General features: G+C 38.3%; 1 protein-coding gene across 4 annotated transcripts in view; it reads left to right on the top strand.

Moving 5' to 3' along the window:
• The window catches only part of TOX (thymocyte selection associated high mobility group box), a 225,183-nt gene that overhangs the window by 192,638 nt on the left and 8,872 nt on the right, over positions 1-23,673 (top strand). For all 4 annotated transcript variants that reach the window (XM_021386701.1, XM_021386698.1, XM_021386700.1 and 1 more), the window contains 2 exons: positions 5,824-5,904; positions 19,036-19,422. In XM_021386701.1, the coding sequence (XP_021242376.1) occupies positions 5,824-5,904; positions 19,036-19,422 (468 nt within the window). The remainder of the gene's footprint in view (positions 1-5,823; positions 5,905-19,035; positions 19,423-23,673) is intronic.

Below are 23,673 nucleotides of genomic sequence, written 5' to 3'. Positions count from 1 at the left end.
TGAAGTAATCTCCAAGGAATAACTGAGATGCTTGTAAAAGGATGAGAATGTACCTTCAATTTTGCAAACAAACCACCACACAACATTTAAATTTAGCTTTGTTTTATTTTTGTAAATGAGAATAGGAAGCAAAGGTACATCTGTGTGTGCATACTCCCAAAGTGAATTACAGACAAAAAGGATTCAGGAATAGGTATAACAAAAAGCAAACTTATGCCCTCCCTCCCAGCTACTTGCACTGGAAAAGTTGCTCTTACCATTGCTGCACTTTAGGCCTGTTTGGGAGCTCCACTGTTTTTCTCGGCAAATTTCTGTATTGAAACTTCTCTACTGAAACTGCACTGTGCATTCAGGATGTGAAACCTCCACACACAAGAACAAAAGAAGTTCACAAGAGCAGCTGGTGTATCTTACCCTGTTTAGAGTAATACAGCCTATAGTCCTGCTCAGTCCTCCTAGCAGGTTGGTCATCCCCAGCCTCCCAGGAGCACTGAAGCAGTGGGGAACATTAAGCCATTAAGTCCCCACCACCACAGGGGTGGATTTCTATCCCCCTCTTTGCTACATACAATAGACACAACACACGGCCTTGGAGTTGGCTGTAGTTGCACTTCCCCTTCTTGTTGTGTTTGGAAAGAGCCAAGCCAAAAGGATCCTGAATTCCAAGTACCGCTGCTGCAACGTTCGTAAATAATAGCCTTAATTTTCTACTCATTCTTCTTATCCACCCTTTATCCATATATTTGAGCTTGATGGGGACATGACTTTGAATTATCTGCGTACACAACTGGACTTAGGCCCAATTATTATGCTCCATTTGTGCTCAGACCCACTTATAAAAAAGAATAGCAGCAGGTGCAAATAATCACCAAATAAATTGTGTGTTTAATGTCATTTGTTTTGTATCCAACTTTTATCCCATGTGCTCTTGGTGAAATAAACACTCTTGCTCCTGTAAGTTGCAAACATCAAGCCTGAAAGGTCAAATTTAGTCTTGGCGTAAATGGCTGCAAGATCCAATGAACTCCATAGAGTTTCACTGTTTGTGCTAAAGTTGACTTTGGCCTGTGATCTTTACCCTGAATGCCAGAAAGACTGAATTCTTTCCCCTAAGCCTCTAACATCAGTGTCATTTTCATGATCTGCAGTCTAAGAGACTGCTGAGCCATAGAACTAGCACTGAGCCTCGTTTTGTTACTGTGTGTACCTAGATTAAAAATCAAATGGTAACATATTTCAGTATCCATTAAGCAATTCTGAGGATTTTTTTCTGACTGCTGTGGGAATATCTCTCTCCATATTTTAGAAGAATGTGTGCAGTTCTAAGTGCCTTTGCTTCAAAATCAAAAGATTAAAACTAGAGATATGTCTCCCACTTGGAAAAAATACAAGTTTTTTTTCTGTGAGCCTAGGTATGTAGGGCCAGGAACGGCAATCTGAGCATGGAATTTAATTCTGGATTGCAGCCTACCATATTTTCTCAGATACCATTCCTGTAACTATAGCCTGTGAAAATGACGCTCCCATGGGTAATAACACTGCAGAGACCAAAAAGTCAAAATCAGTCATGTTCCTTTTTGTTTTTGCATGTACTATTTTTTAGGTTTATGGTACACTTCCATCGAAACAAACATGGGCACCTTTACATCTTTTTAAAAAGACAAATATAATTTCTTGGAAGCCGCAGCTCTAAGGAGACACCCACAAGATAAACTGAATACTTCCCCTTCTTTTTCATTCTTTCCAGCTATTTGGGAAAAGTCAAGGAAATAGTATGGCTCTTTGTGATTTGCTTTGTCAGCTGGGAGACACAAAGATTTTTCATACTACCACAAAACAAACTCTGAAAGTCATCTTCTAAGTGCATCAGTCAGTTCCGCTCACTATCTTCAACTCTCTAATATCAGAGGACTGTAGTAAGTTGTTCCTTCTTCCATTCGAACCTGATATTAAAAACCAAGGGCATGTTTGCAGATATCCACGTGCTGTTCCCCTGAAGGAAGAAGGGTGCAAAGCCACACTGGATAATGTAGGGCTCCTGCTGCCGTGTTTGTTGTGATATGTTGATAGTCCTCCACAAGCAAGTTGTGAGGAAGTACATTGGGAAAAGATGGCTAACCAGAATGAAAACTTAGTTCATGGCGGTACAGGTTTATTTCCATTATATATATCAGCAATGAATTTCATATCATCCAATACACAGAATAGTGCAGGAGACACAAAGCCCGCCTGAAGGAATTTGTGATCTAGGAAGACATGCAGCCACTAAAACACATAAAGGAAAACATAACCAGAACTTGGCATCATAAAGTAGAAGTGCAGATATTCTACTGTGGTTTTGATTTGGTAAATCTGGTATTTGTGAGTACATGTGGCTAACCATATAACCCACAACCCATCTATCTCCAAGGGAAACTTTGGGGCAGCCAGATTAAGGATATTTATTGCTATTAGTAGAGTTCAGCCCTCAGTGTAGGTACAGCACATGGTCAGCCTAGGGAACTGGACCTAAAGGATGCCAGTACAGTGGTCTGGGAACTGTTACCACTGGAGATCCACGGCATTCATTTTCTCCAGTGGCATAATTCAAATGCTATCATCTGTGCTTATACACACAAGGTGTTGTTTCATATTTCTTATCAAAAATGTTTTTTTTCTATATTCCCACATGCTTTGCTAACGGTGTAAGGGAACTTGAAGCCACCTTGGTGGGTGCACTTGGGAAATGTAATTAGATAGTAAATTAAGAACCCATGTATTATGCTGTGTGAATTTGCATTCGTGAAGCACAGTAGGAAGAGAATGCCAGCAGCTTCCATTTGTGGACAAATGAATGTAATTGTGGTGGTTTGGGGTTGCTCTAACAAGCTGAAGAGAATAAGAATAAACAAAGGTGACCCACCCTGCATATATGGAAATGATGTTTTTTCTGCCAACATTCAGTTTCCACAACTTGGACAATGGAAAAAATAAAATACTGTGTAAGAAAAAAAAATCTGCAGCTGAATCAGAATGTGCCTTTACTGCCTGAGTGACAATCAATCAGCATTCAATTATAATGTTAATTGAATTACAGCAAGCTAGGAATTACTTAATTCTGTACATATATGCCTCTGTCAAGTTACTTATTTAACAATTGTTACTTGCTCGAGGGAGGAAAAGAAAATGTCCTCATACAAGAGATTTCTGAGATGTCAAAAATAAAATTAAATATTACCATTAGACACTATAGATAAACAAAAGAACAGGAATAGAATTCTTGATACAGGAAAAAAGGTAAATGTATTTTTAGAAATTTTGTGTTTCAGAATTTGGCACAGTCTTAAGTCCAAAACAGAGTAGAGCTTCAGCCATTTTCTAGAGCATACTTGAATGATGACACAAGCCTTTTTCCTCCCCAAAAGCACCACAAGGATGGAACTCTCTTAATGTTACTACAACACAAAACCATTTAAGCTTGAGGGCTGAAAATTCTTGCAGCTGTGGAAAAAAAAGATAAAATAAAGAGGTTGGGAAGGGCAGCTGACTTGCTTCTACCTGTATTAGGTATAAATGCTGAGGACACTCCCTGCTTGCTCTGCCTTCATAAGCACACAGTACAAGTCCAGTCTAGCACAATCTCAGTGAAATGATATCCATTGCAAGGGCTACATTTATTTGCATTTATATGCAAAGAAGAATACTGACAGCCAGACCTGGTTATTCATGAAAATGAACAACGTCCAAGACAGGAAAAACTTACTAATTTTTATAAAAACTAATCTTTATAATAAGCCAGGACCAATCAGAATTTCCAAAACTAATGTGAAAATCATCAACCCACTTGTATTTTGCCTGAACATCAACATCAAGATATTTCCTTCCAGGCAAGTGAGCCTGTAAAGACCATTCTGGCCAATGCAAGCCAAGAAAGTAAGCTAGGGTCATCGAAAACCTTTCCCCATGCAGCAAGAACATTTTACCATAAAGACCTTCTTTGCCATAATTAACATCAGCATTGCGATGGAAGACATGGTGTTCATTTGATTATTACTGTCCCACCAGAAGACCCAAGAAAAGAAGGCAATACTTCCTATGAAGTAGTGATGTTTTAGTTGGAGCTTTGCAGAATTGTTGTTAGCTTCATATTACTGAGTTAACCTCGAACAATATGATTATTTGAGGGAAAAGTCAGGTCCCAGGGGACTCTTTCAATATGCTGTGACTGTAAGTGCACAGCAGGAGCGTATATTTTTTATATTTATGTAATACAAAATAAAACCCAATGTGGAAGTAGTAGATACATGATCTTTTGAAGATCATTATTCTCTGTAAAATTCTTTGTTCAGCTGTGTTTTTTAAACTGGCTATCAGAGTGATGCAGAGGGATTGCAATATAAAAAGCAGTATAACTTTGTCTTTGTTCTGTAGGTCAAGCTAAATTCATTTTAGCAGCTAAGAACAGATTGTTGACTAACTTTTTATTCATTTACAAAGCAAACTGTACATTTCCCTAATAATCACAAGTGGTTACAACTTAAAAAGAAAATGCTACTATTTTTTGTGCAAAACAATAGATCAGCCAACACTATATATTTATCTTAATATGGAGAAATTACAAGAGGGCACAGATGCAGTTGCACAGCTAAAACCAATTTCTTTTCCTCTCTGTGTTTACAATTTTAGAAGCTTAAGACTTCTCTGTTTCCATTACAATCTTTTGCTTCCCTGGGAAGAAAAATCTCTAATCCTTTTAGGTAGTTTTGCCAGCCCATATGTGAGGATTGTTCCTGAAATCAGAATATTGGTGAAACAAAAAACATTTTTGACCAGCACTTTCTATATAAAAACTTCAAATCTGTATATTTTTTAAGCTTGTCTCTACAGCTGAGAAGGCTAGGAATTAATCCCACTTAATTACGAGGGCAGGTCCGAAATCTACTCTTTCAGAAAAACAAACAAACAAACAAACAAACAAAGCATGATAGTGTTTGCCAAGAGAAATTCTGGCCTGTTCCTGAATTTGCCACTGACATCGCTAACAGCAAGTCATTAGCTGGGCTGCACAGGTCAGAAACACGTTCTCCTCTTGAGAACTTTCAACCCTATGTACACTTTTATAACATCATGTTACTGTAATGCGATGAAGTCCTGCCATGCCCTGCAGATAATCTTTGATCTTGAAATTTGGGCAAAATTGAAGTGACTCTCAAGGCTTTTTAATTTATTATGAGATTGTGTGCATGCTGCATTTAAAATAATTTGGTGAGTTGAGAGAAATGTGCAGAAATCTATGCTCCTGAGAAGTTAATTAGAATGATATGGGATCAAGACTGGGATAATGACTAACATTTTTTATCCTTAGCAGTTCCGTGAAGCTTCTTTGACTGCCCGCAACAGTTTTTCCAGGGAAGAGAGAAAGCCACTTGGTTGATCTCTGTGGTGCCATCATTTCCTCCTTCATTTATCTCACGTGTCCTCCAGAGCATTCTTGTCTTCCCCAGAGTCTTTTAACTGTTATCACAAGTAGAAGCCAGTGGAGAAGCCCATACTGTCACTAAATGTCCCATTTGAAAGTATGCCCTGCATTTAACTTTGAAGAATTAAACCTGAGATGCTACGAGTGATAGTGTTTTTTCAGTACTGCCGAGTAGTTAAAGGGTGTTTCACACTTGAAACAATATTTTCATTAAATATTTGGTGTTTGTTATTTCACTCTTTAGAATACATGAGGAGGAAAAGGATGTTTACTTAGAAAGACTTTATGAAGATGCATGAGACACACCTGTGATATATAAAAACAAAACCAGATTAATTTACCAATGTGACACTCTTTGTTTTTAGGTATACAAAAAGAAAACTGAAGCTGCCAAGAAGGAATATCTGAAGCAGTTAGCTGCCTACAGAGCAAGCCTTGTATCCAAGGTAACACACAATATATAAACGTATACATGTATATAGCGACATATTGCAAGGCATTTTCAACGATTTTATGGTGCTGAGAGCACTGCAGTATTTAGTGCAAATAGCCTTGTTTGTTATCACCTTAAAATAAGGACATCCATCCTCTGTGCAAATGCTCAGTAAAAGCAATAATCTCTCCATGAACAGATACTCTTTCCCTTCTGATTGGCGTGACAGCAGTCCTCCAGTCTGGGAGTACCACTGCAGTCAGAGGAAGGAAATACCAGTAGAAAGATCGTGGCATTGCCTTATTTGGTGTGCCAGATAGACCACAAATGTGCCATGCCAGGCAGTCATCATTGTACACAACATGCCTTTTTTGTTTGTTTTTCTTTAGGAATTGTTTTTTCCTTTGTAATCACAGTGCCCAAAAAGTCATCTCAGCTCACATAGCAACTTTTCATATGAAACTGTGAATTTCCATTTTATATCCAGCAAGAAATGTATGTGAGCAAAGCATAGGTCAGCAGTGGAACACCTGCATATCCCCAGCACACACCTAGTAGCACCCTTTTATATTACAGAATCACAGGATGGCTCAGGTTGGAAGGGACCTTAAAGGTCATGTAGTCCCAGCCCCCTGCCATGGACACAGCTGCCCCCCACCAGCTCAGGCTGCCCAGGGCCCCTTCCAACCTGGTCTTGAACTACTCCAAGGATGGGGCACCCACAGGTTCTCTGGTCAGTCTGTACCAGTGCCTCACTGCCCATGATATATATATATATGCAAACATTCTTGGTGCCCATTATTTTGTAAAAGACTGTTTAAAACTTGTAATAAACTTTAAAACATGCAATGTGCCAATGTGGAAAAAACAATGGAGCAACTTCAGAAACACAGCAGTTAGATTCAAAACAAATCTGGATATACTTTGTTCCTTCATAAATAAGCTTGATTTAAGTCTGACAGATGGTGTTATGAAGGACTAGCATGCAAGTCATGAGTAGAACCTTTTGTTAGTTTTAACTGTTTGGAGAGGTTAGTCCTGCACTCTACTTCTCTGTATATTACATGAATTTTTGCACATTTTCAGTGAAAAGCCCATACGATTATCCATGCAAGGAGCTTTCATGTATATTTCTACATTATGCTAGTATTTGCTAAGGGTTTGTGCTGAATTTAAATGTCTTAAATATGGGTGGTATCCCATTCATTTTTTTAAGATGTGTCTTAAGCATTTGAATTTTGTAGCTACCACCATAAATACAATTGCATTAGTTAAAGGCATTTACAGGATACTATTTCTGTTTTAGGGCTGTATGGTTCTAGAAATACTCATTGCCTTCACATGCACGCAAATAAATTCATTTGAAAGATCCTACTTATTGGCAAAAGATGGGTCTAAAAAGCTCAAAATATTCCAGAAGGTTTTGAAGATATGCATGAAGCATTTGTGGAAATAACATGCAAGCCATTATTCAGTACATCATGGTCTTTTTGTATAAAACTGTATATAGCTTAAGTTTGAAAAGGTAAATATAGAAAAACTTAGATTTTTATTTTGGTTTGTATTATTTTTGGGGGGAAAAAAAGTACATTATGGCATTTTCTGAGGTTTGTTTTTAGGAAAAAAATTGAAAGATTGCTGATCTGTTCAGTGCATAAAGCCATTTGTGCATATGTTTAAATTTGTTGTTAGTCAGAAAAGCACTGAAGCATTTTCTTAACTTTTAAGCAATTATTTAAATTCTGCCCATAATGTAATGTTTTCCTCTAGTGTGGAAAGTATCAAAATATAAACTTAATGAAGCTGAGTACTAATTGCTTTCTCTCATGAACATGCTCAGTGAATCCAACGGAGCTGCCCTGTAACTAAAGCAATTCCATTCTGGAAAATGGATGTAAAATACTCAGATGTAATATTATATCAGTATATTCTAAATTATCACTATTAAATATTTATACAGTACCAGAAGTGTTTTGGTTTCTAAAATATGCATATAAGCATGAAGAAATAGATATAATATATTATTAAGATTGTTTGGAGTCCATCTGCTCTTTTCTGTGTTACATTATCATCCATAAAAGCTATACTTAGAGAATATTATTAATATTACAAGGCCTCGATCTCAAAAGTTAAGACATGCCAGAAGTAATACACCTTCTCCAAAAATGCTCTAATACAATATTAATGATTTGCTCACATAGTTTGTTTTATGTGTTATACCTCGTTCTCTGGGTCTCATTTCATACACTTACATAGAATCATAAAATCACAAAGGTTAGAAAAGACGTCCAAGATCATCCAGACCAACTGTCCACCTATGACAAATATTGCCCATACTGCTTAAACTTACTTCTTTGTAGGAATTTCTGTTCCTCTCAGTCCAGCAGCATTTCAGTATTTAAAAAAAAAAAAAAAAAGAATTCGTCTTTCATCTTCCCAGTAATATGCTGGAGCTTGAAGTTTGTATTGTCCACATTTTCAAACGGAGCTAAAACATTGTGAAATCAAATTTTGAGTCATTTTAAGTGTCCTGCTTGGGACATCTAAAACTTCATTTTTCATGGTATGTGAGCAATATTACACCTTCCGTGTTCAGAGCTCCAATGACTTCAGAGTCAGCTGGCTGGCAGCTATGAGATATTAAATGATGCTTCACATCATATCTGCTTGATATCCAGATGATAGGAGTTACCCAACTGTCAAACTTCTTTTGTCCTCCCTCACAGAGGGCTCTGCCCATGGGGAGCAGTGGAGAATGTTCTGGTCTCCTATCTCCAATTCACGTTCCCTGGCTCTGGCTCATAGTGTGCCTCACATGGCCCAAAGCAGTTGCTTTACCAATTTGCTATCTTTTGAGCTCTGATTCTGCCACTTTTTTCATGAGTTACTGCCAGTTTTTAAAGAACCAATGAGTGTAGGATTTGTACACGTGTGTGCATTTTTCTGCATTTACTTGCAAGACTATTTTTTCCTGAGAAGTATAAGAATGGGCATAAGCCATGTTATGCCTGAGTGGACCAATGTTGAAGTTGAATTCACTGCACCCATCTTAGCCATCTGAGCTGCTAGAACAGTCAAAATATCAGTTTGTAGAGAAATGGGGTGAACCTTTTGCCAGGAGACTTCTGAGCCTCTGCGTGATAGCAGAATAACGAAATTCAGTGATATTGTTTTCTGTTCTGGGCCATAAGGTGGATGTGGGGTATTAGCTGTGTTCTTTGATGCAACCATAACTGAAAAAAATGGAAGCATCTCCAACAACTTCAAAAGAGGATTGCCAGCCCATCTGTAATGTATTTTGAAATGCTTTAGTGATGTCTTTATAAAATAGAGTTATCACCCAGTAAAAACCACAAAATTGTGTAAATATGTCAGCTAAGCATTAATCCACACTTAATTAATCAGTGTATTTCCTATATTTTTCTCCTGTTTTATAAAGACTTTAATTAATGAGTCTGTAGTTGAGACTGTTCATGTGAGGAAGAATTGATATGTAAAGTTAAAATTACATTACAAAGCATTATATCTTCTGCTATGCAGATTGCCATATTGCTTATAGTACTGACTAAGCCTTTGCATTGTAAACGAGTGTCTTTATATTTGCCCTTAGTTGCAACTTTTAGTACTATTCAGGTCCAGAAATGCAGTCTCTGGTATCTGGTAATTTGTACAGCGTTACATAAAATGCTGTGAATTGCAATTTTACTTTTTCATAAAACAAGCACTTTTTCTGGCTAAACCAGCCTTTTTTCTGGCTGACATTAGAGTTTTTGCTACATCTTTCAAGTATATATATATTTTTAATACTAATATATACAAGTATAGGTTAAACTTGTTAATATACTACATGCATACATCTATGTACATTTATAAAAATATCAGCATATTATGTATTTAACATGCATAATACACATGTTGACTATAGCAGCAGAAGTTTAACTATTTAAATAATACAAAGATGATTCCTCTTCCCTGTTTTGTTCTCTCTGGCTAAATGAATTTTTAAATTCTTTTCTGTACAGTAGCACTACTTCAAGTTTCATGCAGACGCATTTTAGCAGCAGGGAGAACATTATTCAAATTCCAAATACTCAAGCATATTTCAAAAGTGTCAAAGCAGTATCCTCACGTGACATTGCAACAAACACATCAGACATTTTTCAGTTTTGTGGATAGTGCAAATCCTTTGGACATGTAACATTTCTCCTTGAAGTATATGGCACACTTAGCTTTCCTAGTCCACCACTTTTCAATTACTTTTCATTACAAAAAATAAAGGTAGTATCTAGCAAGACTGGCATTGCCATAATGTCTTTAGCACAGCAATTTGTAAGCAGAGATTTTCCAGGCACCCAAAATGTCAGTGTTACATGTGTAGTGTTGTTTAGAACAATCAATCACTGCAGCAACCTCTCCAGGGATGTGGTAGATTCCCCATCATGGGAGGTTTTCAAGATGCAGCTGCACAGAGTGCTAGATTATATCATCTAGGCTCCCTCTTGAAAGATTGGACCCTATGATCTTTTGAGATCCCTTCAACTTCAACTGATCCTTAATTCTATGATTCTGTGATTGAACAGCATAAGTAGTTCTTACAAGACCTTTTAGGACTGCAGTGAGTACATATGGAGAAGATTGAGCTAGTTGTATAAAGCAAAATCTGTATTCACATGTGGAGTGCTCAGTAGAGACATAGACCTTCTGGGGCGCATCCGAGAAGGGCCACAAAAATGATCCAAGGGATGGAACACCTCTCCTAGAAGGAGAGGCTGAGAGAGCTGGGGCTGTTCGGCCTGGAGAAGAGAAGGCTGCGAGGTGACCTGATAGCGGCCTTGCAGTATCTAAAGGGGAGCTAGGGGAAAGAAAGAGACAGACTCTTTAGCAGGGTGATAGAACAAGGGAAAATGGTTTCAAGCTTAAAGAGGATAGATTTATGTTAGATTTAGGTTAGATATAAGGAAAAAGTCTTTTAAAGTGAGGATGGTGAGGCACTGGAACCAGTTGCCCAGAGATGTGGTGGATGCCCTGTGACTGGAGACTTTCAATGCCAGGCTAGATCAGGCCCTGGGCAACCTGATCCAGCTGTGGATGTCCCTGTTCATTGCAGGGGAGCTGGACTAGATGACCTTTAAAGGCCACTTCCAAACCTAAGGATTCTGTGATTCTGTGAAAATGGAAACCATGTTTAGAAAAAAAAGAAAAAGAAAACCAAGCCTGACCAGTGAACTTGATGGTGTTAATTTCCTGTTTCACATGTGTATGTGGTGAGAGCACTAGCCACAAAAGAAAAAAAGGCAAAATATGTCAGATATCCCAGATCGTGCTTCACCCCACTCCTAATTAAATGTGAATGTGTAGGAGTGCTCCCTCCGTGATTTATTTTCTGTGGCCCAATTAGTCTCAAATTCTTTTCTGCATAGAGGACAAGCTTCAAATGTAGGGGAGTACAGTATCCCAATTCTTTCCTCCTTGAAATAAGCAGCTGCTGGGGTTTAGAACATTTCTTTTGGAAATACAGTACTGAATATCTCTTGACAGAGTAGAGTAGGGGAGTGACCTGTTATGTCTGCTGGTCAGGGCTTTAATCAGCTGGCTATTGTGTACAAGGAGAGCAGCAACCCTTCAGCTGCTGGCAAAGGCACCTGCTTTCTGCTTTCTGAGACAAAAGATTCCTGTATTTTATCTAGCGCCAGTACGTGGAGACATTCTGGAATTTTGGAAAACATTTTAGGTTGTTCTCAGTGAAAGCAACGTGGAAAGAATAAAGAAAAGACATGGCTGTGTTTGATGAATGGGTTTTATTTTGTTTTTTTTGTTTTGTTTTGTTTTGTTTGTAACTATTAAAGTGCTGCAAGGTAACTGGCAGTGCTTCCATTAAAACAAAACAGAAAAAAGCAGAACAGTGACATGCATCTACAGCTTTTACTTTTGTCCATTAAGCATCAGAATCTCTATCTGGGAAAGATATAATGCAAGGCTGTTATGGGAGAAGTTTCATGTTTCTGTGATACCTCAGTCTTTGTTTCTGGAGTTATTATGATACAACCAGAAATTTTCAAGGAATTATAAATAAAATCATGTATGTGCACGTATGCAGTGTATTAGGATATATGGTAAGTGAACATATTTATCAATAAAACACTTGTCTAATCTGATAGTAGCCCAAATCAAACCAACTTCTTGTCTAGGAAAGAAACCACACTCTCTACCACAGCTGAAAAAGAAGAACAAAGTATACTTAAGCTAATGCCACAAATTGTATTTGAGAATAAATCATGCAAAGCTTTACATTCAGCATTGCAAAAACCTAGGGATGCTTTTTGCATCATTTCAGCCCCAAATGGCAGAAATTTCTTGAGCCTTTGAGAAACCATGTGTTGATTTGAGGAGCAATTGTGTTTGTTTTTAAAGCGAGTTAATAAAACTAGGTTTCACTATTAGCCTAGTGCTTTCATTTTGGGAATTAAAACATTTGTATCAAATTAAAGTTGCATATCCTTTACCACATGTATCCAGGTTACATTCATAAAACATCCATTTTTACTTACATACCCTGAATGAATCCATGACAATCCCCTGCAGATGATGACAAAATATATATTTAGATTTGAAGATGTTCTTCTGAGCCAACTCAGCTAATTATAGATGACAAATCATGGCTTACTCTTTTGTTCTGAAACATCAGGAATGTGTCAAAAGCTTCTGAACTCTCTAGAGTCACCAGTATTATTGCAATAGGTGACTGGAATTAACACAATATGAAACATCATTTTCTAAAAGCCTCTTGTGACTTAAGTAGGAAAGCAGCTGTATTATAAATATGCATATGAATTCTCTGCCGGAGTGAACAGAGTTAAGTGAAAGGAATATCTGAAGTAGTTAAAGAGCTAAGCAGGAAGGAGAGAGCAGTGCCACAGAGAAGTCATTCCCTCATAAACAGCTTCTCAGTGGTATTAATCAAATGGCTGAGCCTTTGTAGGTTAAAAGAAAGGATTCTTCGCAAGGACAGGCATAGGGTTGGAGGTGACCTAAAATGTCAAAAACATTAAAAACAGACAGGATTGTGTGAACACAGAAAAGCTGAGAATAAACAATTCAAGATGTTCCTTCCACCAAAGAGACAGCAAAGACAACAGATGCAAAGTTAAGCTTAGGTAAGCTTTGTAGAAGCTGCATAAATATTCAGCCGATTTCCTTCTATCTACCTCTTTAGTGTCGTGGTACAGAAGATAACTCATTTAAAGCTGAGTCAGGCCTGCCTAAGTGATCTCAGCTTACACAGCCTGGACCTTGCTTGTATCAGCTGACACAATCACTGCTGTTACCTGAATGGTATCCTTCGTTCTGGTCACAGAGTCCAAAAATTGTTGAACTTCTCTGCATGGCTCAAGAATGGACACCAGTCACTAGATGTGCTCATGGCACTCTCCTGTAGAGGGATAGTATGTTGGCAATGTCAATTTGTGACATGCATTCATTTAAAACCAGAATCAAGTTAAATCTTTTCCAAGATTTGTGACACTCATGTAGTACATGTTCATTGCCTGTGTAGAGAGGTTGCCAAACCCAGAGCACCTGTTTCTCATTTAAAAACAAACCATGTTACACCATTTCGGCTATGTAAAAAAGTCTTCTGAGGTTTGAATAAGTTATGTTTGCCCACAAAGAAAGCTACTAACATTGGTAGAAAGTTTGTACTGGCCATGCTGACCAGAAGGTTCATGTCTTCGCCCTTGAAGAGGTCTTTCAACATATGTTTAAAGGACACCATAGACATTCTATAGTACTAGGAATGTTTACTGAGTGTGCACCAGTTCTGCAATCTTATGCATATTTTAATATAGGAGGAGTTTAATTGCTGACGCTAATAAGTTTTTTGGTTATGTTTTGTATACACACTATTGAAGTTATGTTGCTCCAGCTTTGAAAATTTGATTCTTTAGCTGTTTTTTTGTGAAACCAGTTGAATAAGAAAAAAATGACATTTTTCATTGTTGTTTATTTGCAACAATACTGACTTTTTGATTTTGTATCTCAGCAATACCAGTTGAGCACCGCTTACTGGAATGAAATTATTGCAAAAGTATTTCTTTAATTCCTATATCTTATGGTATTGCTTGTTAGAGTAGGGTAAGAATGCTGAATATGTGTACGTAAACTTAAGATGTTCATATGTATATGTGTACTTATATATGGTCCTATTTCCTAGCAACTTTTCTATGAATAACTGCATTAACATATTGAAAAGGCAAAATAACATATGTGTAGCCACTTGTAGTTTCTAGATGTACTTCTGAATAAATATCGGTCGAAAACAGTACTCATCAACTGGGAATTAATCTCATTTTAATGAGGATCCAGACACTAATACTATGGTAACAGTGTTGGGCTCTGATCTATGTTCCATTAAAGTTAATAGGAGATTTTAGTACTTAAGTACTCTAAGGAAAAGGCCCTTAAAATACTGCTGTCTTAAAACATGTCCTAACTTCACTTTCAGTCACAGAGGTTGCTGTGTTTCAACGAAAGTGGGAATAGAAGAGCCAGTGGTAGCCAAAAGGTAGCCACAAATTAGAGAATCAAAGCCCATCTGTAAGTTTCTGGTTTTGCTACCCAGAAATACAGGTGATGAATTAAAGTACAACCATAGACTTTTCAAAGAGGAAGTAAAATAATGTCCCAAAGGAAACTATGGATCTTCCAAGCTGGCATCACTAGGCTGTTGCTGTTTCTCTGATACATCAGGCTGAACGTGATGCCTGGGTCAAAAGTTGTTTCTCAGTTGCAGAAATAGGCTGGAAATCTGGGGGTGAGGCACTCAGTGTAGTTTTGCTTTAAGGAATTAACTTCTCCCCTGATCATTAAATCAGTCTATGATTAGAAGGACCATTAGTCCCATTGTAGTTCTCTTTAGGAAAGAATAGCACAACTGAATGAGCAATATTTAACCCTTTAACCTAATTTAACTCTAAAATTTGGTAGATATAATCATGGAGTTTTGACACACAATAGAGGAGTGGAAGGTGGATGGAAGTTTGTTTTGACCTAGAATTGGAAGGAAGGGTGTAAATTTGGTCAAAAGTTTGGGGTAGAACTTTGCACTTACAAAAAGTCAACATATATATAGTCAACATTCAAGACTTTCTGTGATGAATATCATTTATCTGTATCATCTCACACTTCCTTGAAAGTATGATGCAAGTAGAATTATTTTACAGGCTGAAGGTCACTCACCAAAGCTTTCCATAAATTGTTTGCCAGTATTTTTAATTAATATAATTAAATTAATTACCATAAGAGATACAGTAGTGTTTTTTTTTTGTTTCCTTCCTTTCCCTATTACTCTTTACTTTGATTCCCTTTCTGATGGGCTCTCAAAATGTTCTTCCATCTTTTTCTTCGGATTTCAGTAAAACAATAGGTTGTTGTGTAAAAAATATTTGAGTAGTGCCTACAAAGCAGTCATACTTATTCTATAGTGTTCCATTTCCTTGGCCTACCTACCTTGCCTTCAGCTTCTGATTTTTTTTATTTTTTTATTTTTTTATTTAGACAACAGTATTAGGTAATGATGTTAGATGGAGAGGGAGATCTGCAAGAAATCCTACACCTAGCTTATCAAGAACTTGAAAGATTTAGAGGAAAGCTGTGAACTGGACTCAAGAACTTGTAGAAGCCACTCAAAGTGTGTAAAGAACTGTCAAGAAAAGTTAGTTTGTAGTCACTAATGTATGTGTACCTCTTCCTACCACTAACTAAATATAATATTCTGTCACCCTCTAGTGGTGGGTCTACAAAAAATAATTGTGATGGTAGGGATAGAAGATTTTTTCACTGTGTGTCTGGTAGAAGACATTGTCAGAAGTAGGAAGTGTTAGACTTCATTATTTGATGGCCTGTGCTTATGGATTAGTAACTACATGTATCTATAAATAAATGTATCTAGCAACATAATTAAATATGCAAATTTGCTGTATTGTTTTTAAGCAGATTGTCCAAATAAGGCTTTTAAAAATGATTTCCCAGCTCTTCCTCTTGGATAAGGCAAGATTAAATGGAATGAATACCAGCCTGCAAAGTTAGGGAACATGACTGTGTATTTGGAGCCCATACTGGCTTATTACATTCCTTCTTTCTTAATTCCTATCTTTGCCCATAATAAAAGCACTGCCCTTGTCGAAGACTGTATGATGCTGTACTGGACAGGTGCAATGCCTATTCAAACCTCTAAAGGCAGTAATTGTGCCTGGAATTATAGTGTAGCTTATGTGTCATAAACTCCTCTTGGTGTATTTGACAGTAAAGTGATAAAACAAAGTCAAAATATTTGACAGCACCTGTACAGCTTCAGCTGTACTTACAAAATCTGGGGTTTCTGACCCAGTCTTAGAAGAAGCTGAAAGTGCACTATTTTGGAGAATAGCTAGTAGTGGGTTCATTTATCAAGAATCCCAGTTACTGATAATATTGATGTGCTCTAGACTAATAGTGGACAATTTGGCTTCAGATCACATCTGATTTAAAGCGACCTAAGCAGCAGCAAAATACTTGGACTGAAACTGTTGTGCTTCTCACTGGATCAGAAGATAGTGAAATACACAGAAAGCTAATTGACAGCTTGAGACAGCTGGAACTGCCCCTCTGATCACTTTGCAGACACTCTTCTCAGAGGTAAAGCAAGTATTATTCATCTCTGGCCCAAGACCGTGCAATTCCTCTTAACGTAATTTGGTATTTCAACTACTATCCTCTGTAATTTCATCAGTATGAGTCATCTCTTCACCACTTATGTGTGAACTCAGAATTACCCAATAATTAAATTGGTTCACTGTGCCCTGTTGAAGAGGTGTATGGCAGTATCTTTGTAGTCACAAGTGAAACTTAGGTACGTATAGTACATATCAGTGTGTCACAGGGAGTGACACTAAAGCTTTGTGATACCTCCTCACCAGGAGGAACTGTTTAACCAAGCTGACCTGAGAAACTGCAGGAGAAGTTGTCCCTGCTCAGAGCAGATAGAGCCCTCCAGCTACATTGTGGAAAGGCAATGTTTTCACAAGGGGGTGAAGCACTTGGTAAAATTTCACATTTCTCAAGAAAGACCACAGCACAGACCTCCTGAAATATGTAAAGGACCCAGCACACTGAAGGGGAGGGTCCTGAACAATCCTCTGGTTAGCGAACTTTCTGAAGCTCTGAAATTTTGGCAAACCTGCCAGTCTTTGTCCCCACACTTACCAGATCATCTTACAAATGTAAGTGGGAAGAGAGGGGGAAAAATACTTTTCATATCATCATGAACACTAGGTTAACATTTTAAGATTAAAAAAAAAAAAGGCAGATTGTGTACCTATTTTCAAGTTTTATCTTTTACTATCTGTATTTTTTTTGTCTGCATCTCAATACTGCGAACATTCATATAATGCATATTGCACATGTGTTCACTGACATGGGAGCAGAGTCAGGCAAATCCACAGAGGCAAAGATATGCATTTGTTTTAGCATATACATTTAATTTTCTTTAGATTGCTGGAGAAAATAAGGGTTTTTTTTGCTAATGGAACTGCAGTTTTACACAGGAAGAATGAAGTAATCTTTTTCATCTTTATCACCGCATGTAATGAACCAGTTTCAGTAACATGCATGTCGGTGGATTGTTGGTGGTGCTACATCTTTCAGAGAGAATACAAATAGGCTTTTTTGACTGCACTGACCCTGGAATGCTGAGAGTAACATGAAACTTACTCTGACTTGTAAACTGAGCAAACGTGACATGGAGGTCACTGAATAAGGGCATATATGCATCTTTCAGCCCTTGTTTTGACAAAGTGGCTTCTTTCTCAAAAAAGGAAATTTATACCATTTTTTTTTCCAGCATGTTTCACCTTGCACTGGCTATTAATCCCAGTATGCTTAACTGCAAATTATGATTCCCACCATAAGTACATGGGAGTGAATTCTTAAATTTTCTCATCATTTATTTGAGCACATGGAGTTAGCACTCAGAAGATGTAAGAAAATTAGAGTATGGAAAACAACAAATTGAGCGCAAATCAGAAATAACAAGTTCTGTATATTAAAAATAAGAGTATTATTAAAATCCACACCCATTAATGGAAAATTCTTATTACTACGAGCCTTGAAATATCAGAATAGACTATAAAATTTTTGGAAGTCTGCACATTTTCTATTATTCTATGCAGTATTCTTCAGACTGTAGTAAGATAGTTTTCCTGTGTCTAATGCAGTCTAACATTTATATAGAAATCAGTTTAAATTGGATTTTCAGAACTTTATGAACCCAGTTTATAGAGGAAGTTTTGCTAAAAAGTAATATTATTCAGAATTTTCCATTTTTTTCTGCATGCATGACTTATGAAACATATTTGATACAGGTCTAGATAGTATCCCAGCACAGAATACTTCACAATAAAAGCAACTAGTGTATTTATTCAGTGCAGTAGAACAACTGGATTAGCCTCTTCACAGTGTTAGGTGTCACTGATAAACCAGTATTAGCAGTTCTCAATGTATATGGTAATGGACGCTGAAATTCTCATCCCTGTTTTGCAGATAGGAAAATGAGGCACTGCGCAGGGAAATGATTTGTCAAGGATCACTGCAGACTTTTGCCAGTACCCACCCTCTTGAGCTTGTTTTCTTGTAGGCCATCAAATCTGAGAAAAATAGTAATGAATGTCGTGTGAATAAATGTGACAGGCTTGATTTTCTTTGTTGTGTAATTTATTAGGTCAGTGATGGCAGTTTCAAGTTTTGAAAAAGCAAAATGTCAGGCTAGATCAGGAAGCAGGGGGGCTAAGATGCTGAAGGAAAATATTTAAGGTAATAGTATTCATTGTTGTTCTAGCATAATAACCAAACCCCAAGACAGGGACATTTTGATTGTCCAGATAAGTGTTTTCCTATGGTGAGATTCTTCAAAAAAACTAAAGTTCTCCACTGTCCTTCCTTAACTTTACAGAACACTGATGTTGGCAGATACTCCTTTCCTTCGGTCTACTCTGAAAAGTACTGAAAGGAGAGAAGTGTGCAAAGATCTGCCTGTGCAGCAGAGGCTGTAGGTAGGTGAACAGCAGCATTTTGTAGCTTCTAAATATTGTCTGTTTCTCATTTTTCCCACCAGAGCTACAGTGAACCTGTTGATGTCAAAGCCTCCCCGCAGCCTCAGATGATGAATTCAAAGCAGTCAGTGTTTCATGGGTCTGCCCAAACTCACTCTGCACTGTACCTCAGCTCCCACTACCACCAACAACCAGGAATGAATCCTCACATCACTGCTATGCATGCCAATATCCCCAGGAACATAGCACCCAAGCCCAACAACCAAATGCCAGTGACTGTTTCCATAGCAAACATGGCTGTGTCCCCGCCACCACCACTTCAGATCAGCCCTCCTCTGCACCAGCATCTCAACATCCAGCAACACCAGCCAATTTCAATGCAGCAGTCCATTGGAAACCAGCTACCAATGCAGGTCCAGTCTGCTTTACATTCACCTACAATGCAGCAAGTAAGTTTGAGTTTTTCGGTTGTCTGGGGAACTGTTTTTTTTGAGAAAATGAAATTAATTTAAAAGTTGGCATATTGAGGTAGATTTAGAGCCATGGATCAGCTGTACTTTTACAGAGTTCCAAAGCTGTGGTTTTATAGTCTGAGGGTTTGGTCTTTCGAAGATGAGATGAATTGAATGAGTTTACCTAGGTGATGGGGAGCATCAGTTGAACTGCTTGTGCTAGCAGTTGTATTCATCACGTTTGTATCTCCCCCACCAAATTCAAGAGATATCCTCTAAATAGGAGTGTAGATCCATATGCATATCCAAAATTATATTGAAATAAAAGTGAAATGTTAAGGCTTATGGAAAACATCTTGCAAACAAAGGACAGGCATATCTAGAAAATGTGCATGCATGATTGTAGCATGCAATAGTATCTTTTGCTGAATGTGACTTGTAGCAGTCGGACTTTGAAGCAGCACAGGTTGTTTTATACATGTTAAATTAAATGATCGTGAGTAAGAGTCTGGGGCCTCCAGAACACGAAGGATGTGGAGGTGTTGGAGTGCATCTGGAGGAGGACTGCAAAGGTGATCAGAGGGCTGGAGCACCCTTCCTATGAATACAGGCTGCAGGAGTTGAGGGAGTTCAGCCTGGAGAAGAGAAGACTGGAGAGATCTCATTGCGGCTTTCCAGTACTTGAAGGGAGCTTACAGGCAGGATAGGGACTGACTTTTTACATGGTCTGATAGTGACAGGACAAGGGGAATGGCTTTAAACTAAAAGAGGAGAGATTTAGGTTAGATGTTAAGAAGAAATTCTTTACTCATAGGGTGGTGAGGCACTGGCACAGGTTGCCCAGAGAGATTGTGGATTCCCCATCCCTGGAGGCGTTCAAGGCCAGGTTGGATGGGGTCCTGGGCATTCTGAGCTGGTGGGTGGTAACCCTGCCCATGCCAAAGGGGTTGTAACTAGATGATCTTTCTGGTTCCCTCCATCCTAGGCCATTTCATGATTCTATGTCTTCTCCAGAAACGCCAATGGGCACAATTTACAGAACATAATTAAAAATCTGTCTTTAATTATTGTATGAATAGTACAGTAATGATTAGTGAAAGATGTAATACAAATATTAGATACTTTTAAGGATTTCATGTCTGTCTGGGTATATACACACACAGCATACATCATCATAACTATATGAATTCAAACATTTTGGAGCTATTCCAAATCATTTTATACCACAAAAAAAGGTAAGATAATATGAGTCTTCTGATGTTGTACTTTACCAAGTTGCATGCTTGTAGCATATGGTATTTTTGTATGTTGTTTCAGAGGACTTTCGCTGATCTGTGAAATATGCTGTTTGCAACTGGGTTACTTCTATCTTGTGAGAGAATACAGGGCAATAATTGTAGAAAACAGGTATCTAGAAGTAAATCTGTAGACCTATTGTATGCAGTGTTTTGCTTTACTAAGTGCAAGTACAGTGAAGTAAGAAATACCGTACCTCTGTGTTCCTGCTCCCCACTGTTAAATTCATGAAAGGTTAGTTTAAATATTTCTGCTGACTGATAATGCTTAGTCAGAAAGTCTGATCCTTATAACGAAGAATCCACAGTGAGCTATTTTTGAGCTTCAGTCAAGATGAAGGGTGCTTATTACTTGCTGAAATGTCACACTGCCAATCTTAATTACATTTATCTTAAGCACTATGAAACATCTGCAGTTTATAAGTCAGTTTATATGTCTTATGGACCTGTTTCGTGGTACTACACTCTTGAGCTCTGGAAAATCTATGTAATTTCACTTTAGAATATTTGTAATATATATATATCATATTCGTTTAATTTGGGAGGGTCATAAAACAATTTACCCTGTTTATAAATTGAGTTTAAATGTAGGATCCAGTTCCTTTAAAGAATGATGCTGACAAAGACAAAGCAAAAGCTACGTTAAATTTTAAAGCATGAGATGTACTAACATCACTATAATTTCCTTCACGTTGCAACGCTGATCCCTTTTCTAGTTTCTCAGGTATGACTCTTTCTAGTGAAGAATTGGTAAAAAACATTGTATCCGGGAATTTGCACTGCATTAGAGCACTAAAGACAAGAAAATATAAGCTGAAAGTAATGGCCTCCTTCTGACTAAAATGCCAAGGACTTGGCATCTCCACTCTGCTTGAAACTGAGCAAACACTCTGCTGATCACAGAGCATGTAAACAAGGCAAAAACATAATGGAAAAGACAAGCAAGCTCTCCAAATGAGCCACAGCACGATGACAGCAGCACAGAGTCAGCAGCAATGAGGACAAAGAACAGGCATAGGCATGCCCTGCATGGCCAGTCCATGGCAAGGAGGGAGGAAGACCCAATGTGAGGTTCTGGTCCCAGCAACACAGCTTAGGCCACTCTGCTTCTTAAAAAGACAACAAAGAAGAATGGGAGAATACGTAGTCTGACAAAGCAGAAATGATATGTGCATACAATTCAATGTTCTTTCAGTTCCTCTTCCCTCAGTTGCTTAGTTTCCTCCATGGTAAAGAATCACAGAATCATAAAGTCATTTAGGTTGGAAAATACCTCTAAGATCACCTAGTCCAACTGTCCACCTACCACCAATATTACCCATTAAACCATGTCCCTAAGTACTACATCTACCCTTTCCTTAAACACCTCCAGGGACACTGACTCCACCATCTCCCTGGGCAACCTGTGCCAATGCATTACCACTCTGAGAGAATAAATTCTTCCTACTATCCAACCTGAACCTCCCCTGATGCAACGTTAGGCCATTCCCTCTCGTCCTATTGCTATTACGTGGGAGAAGAGGCCAATCCCCACCTCGCCACAACCTCCTTTCAGGGAGCTGTAGAGAACAGTAAGATCTCTCCTGAGCCTCCTCTTCTCCAGACTGAACAATCCCAGTTCCCACAGCAGCTCCTCAAAGATGTGGTTACCCCCCAAGCCTTTTCCAAAGGCTCCAGCAGCCATCCCATTCACGTGGGCAACAAGTACATAAACTAATTAGCATCCCACTCCCTACAGCACTACTTGCAACAGGAGATATCTTCCCTTTCAGAAACCTCACCATTACACATGCCAAACAGACAAATACACCTGAAGAAGCAGCAGGGTAAATTTTCTCATGTCATACTGCAGCATGAAGTTTAATAGGCAGGAGAGAGGTGAAATGTCAACAGCTTGCTAGGAGTCTTCTCCTGGAGGTGTTCGCAGACACACCTTTGCAGACCAACAGTTGGGCTTTAGCAGTCTTAGAAGCAGCAGCCACAATTCCCACCAGTGGTGGGATATGTACTTTTTTCCAACCTCCATCTTTGAAATAGCTGGTGGCTTACTGGAGTAAGTGTCAATGGCAGTGGCAGACGTATGGTCTGATTTTTGGATGGTCCTGTGTGGAGCCAGGAGTTGATGATCCTTATGGGTCCCTTCCAACTTGGGATATTCTATGATTTTGTGCTTCTACAGATCTCTGCTTTTTCTTGGTGGCTGTGGGAGATTTGGTTACTTGTATTCTCCAGGAGAAGAAGGATGGTTTCTTATCGAAGACTTGTTTGTAGCATGTCTGCAGGACTGCCAGCTCCAAGGAAAATCACATACAGATGCAGAGTGTAGTCCTGGTAGGCAAAGACACAGCTCTCCAAAACTACAGTTCATGAAATCCACAAACTCTTCTGTGTGCAGCTTTGAGGAGGGACTGACAAGAAGTGCTGACCTGGGGAGTGAGCTCTGCCCTCACTGCTGGGAGGACAAGGAGCTGATCTCCATCAGCTCTGCAGGGAACAGTACGTTCTCATCCCTTCCAGCAGCCCTCGCCTGCACGTGTGCAGTTGCCAAACCAGGACAGGCTGCCAGCTGGAGGGCTTCCTCAAGGGTTCCACAAAAACTGCAGAACATCAAGAAGATCAGAAGTTCAGTGACTGCACGGTTTCTGTTATTTTAAAATCAATTAATTCTGTAGAGTACGCAGCTGATGCAATGAACCCAAATTCTTCTAAAATGCGCAAGACAAAGTAAAATTTATGTATTAGTTTGCTGCTCACAAGCTTAGAATTAGAAATTTTTTAATTTATTTTAAATAGACCTATGTTTTATCTAAATAATTTTTGTAGCTCTTTTTCTCTATTCATTCCATTCCAAACCAGCTAATGAAATAATTAAATCACATGAACACCACTGCAGACTTTTGGGGTGCTCATTTGCAGTGTTAAAACTTTACAATGTAAAAATTGACCTTTTAGT

Source organism: Numida meleagris, chromosome 2 (assembly GCF_002078875.1).
Source record: "Numida meleagris isolate 19003 breed g44 Domestic line chromosome 2, NumMel1.0, whole genome shotgun sequence".
Taxonomy (NCBI): Eukaryota; Metazoa; Chordata; class Aves; order Galliformes; family Numididae; genus Numida; species Numida meleagris.
This window is presented reverse-complemented; position numbering and strand designations above follow the sequence as displayed.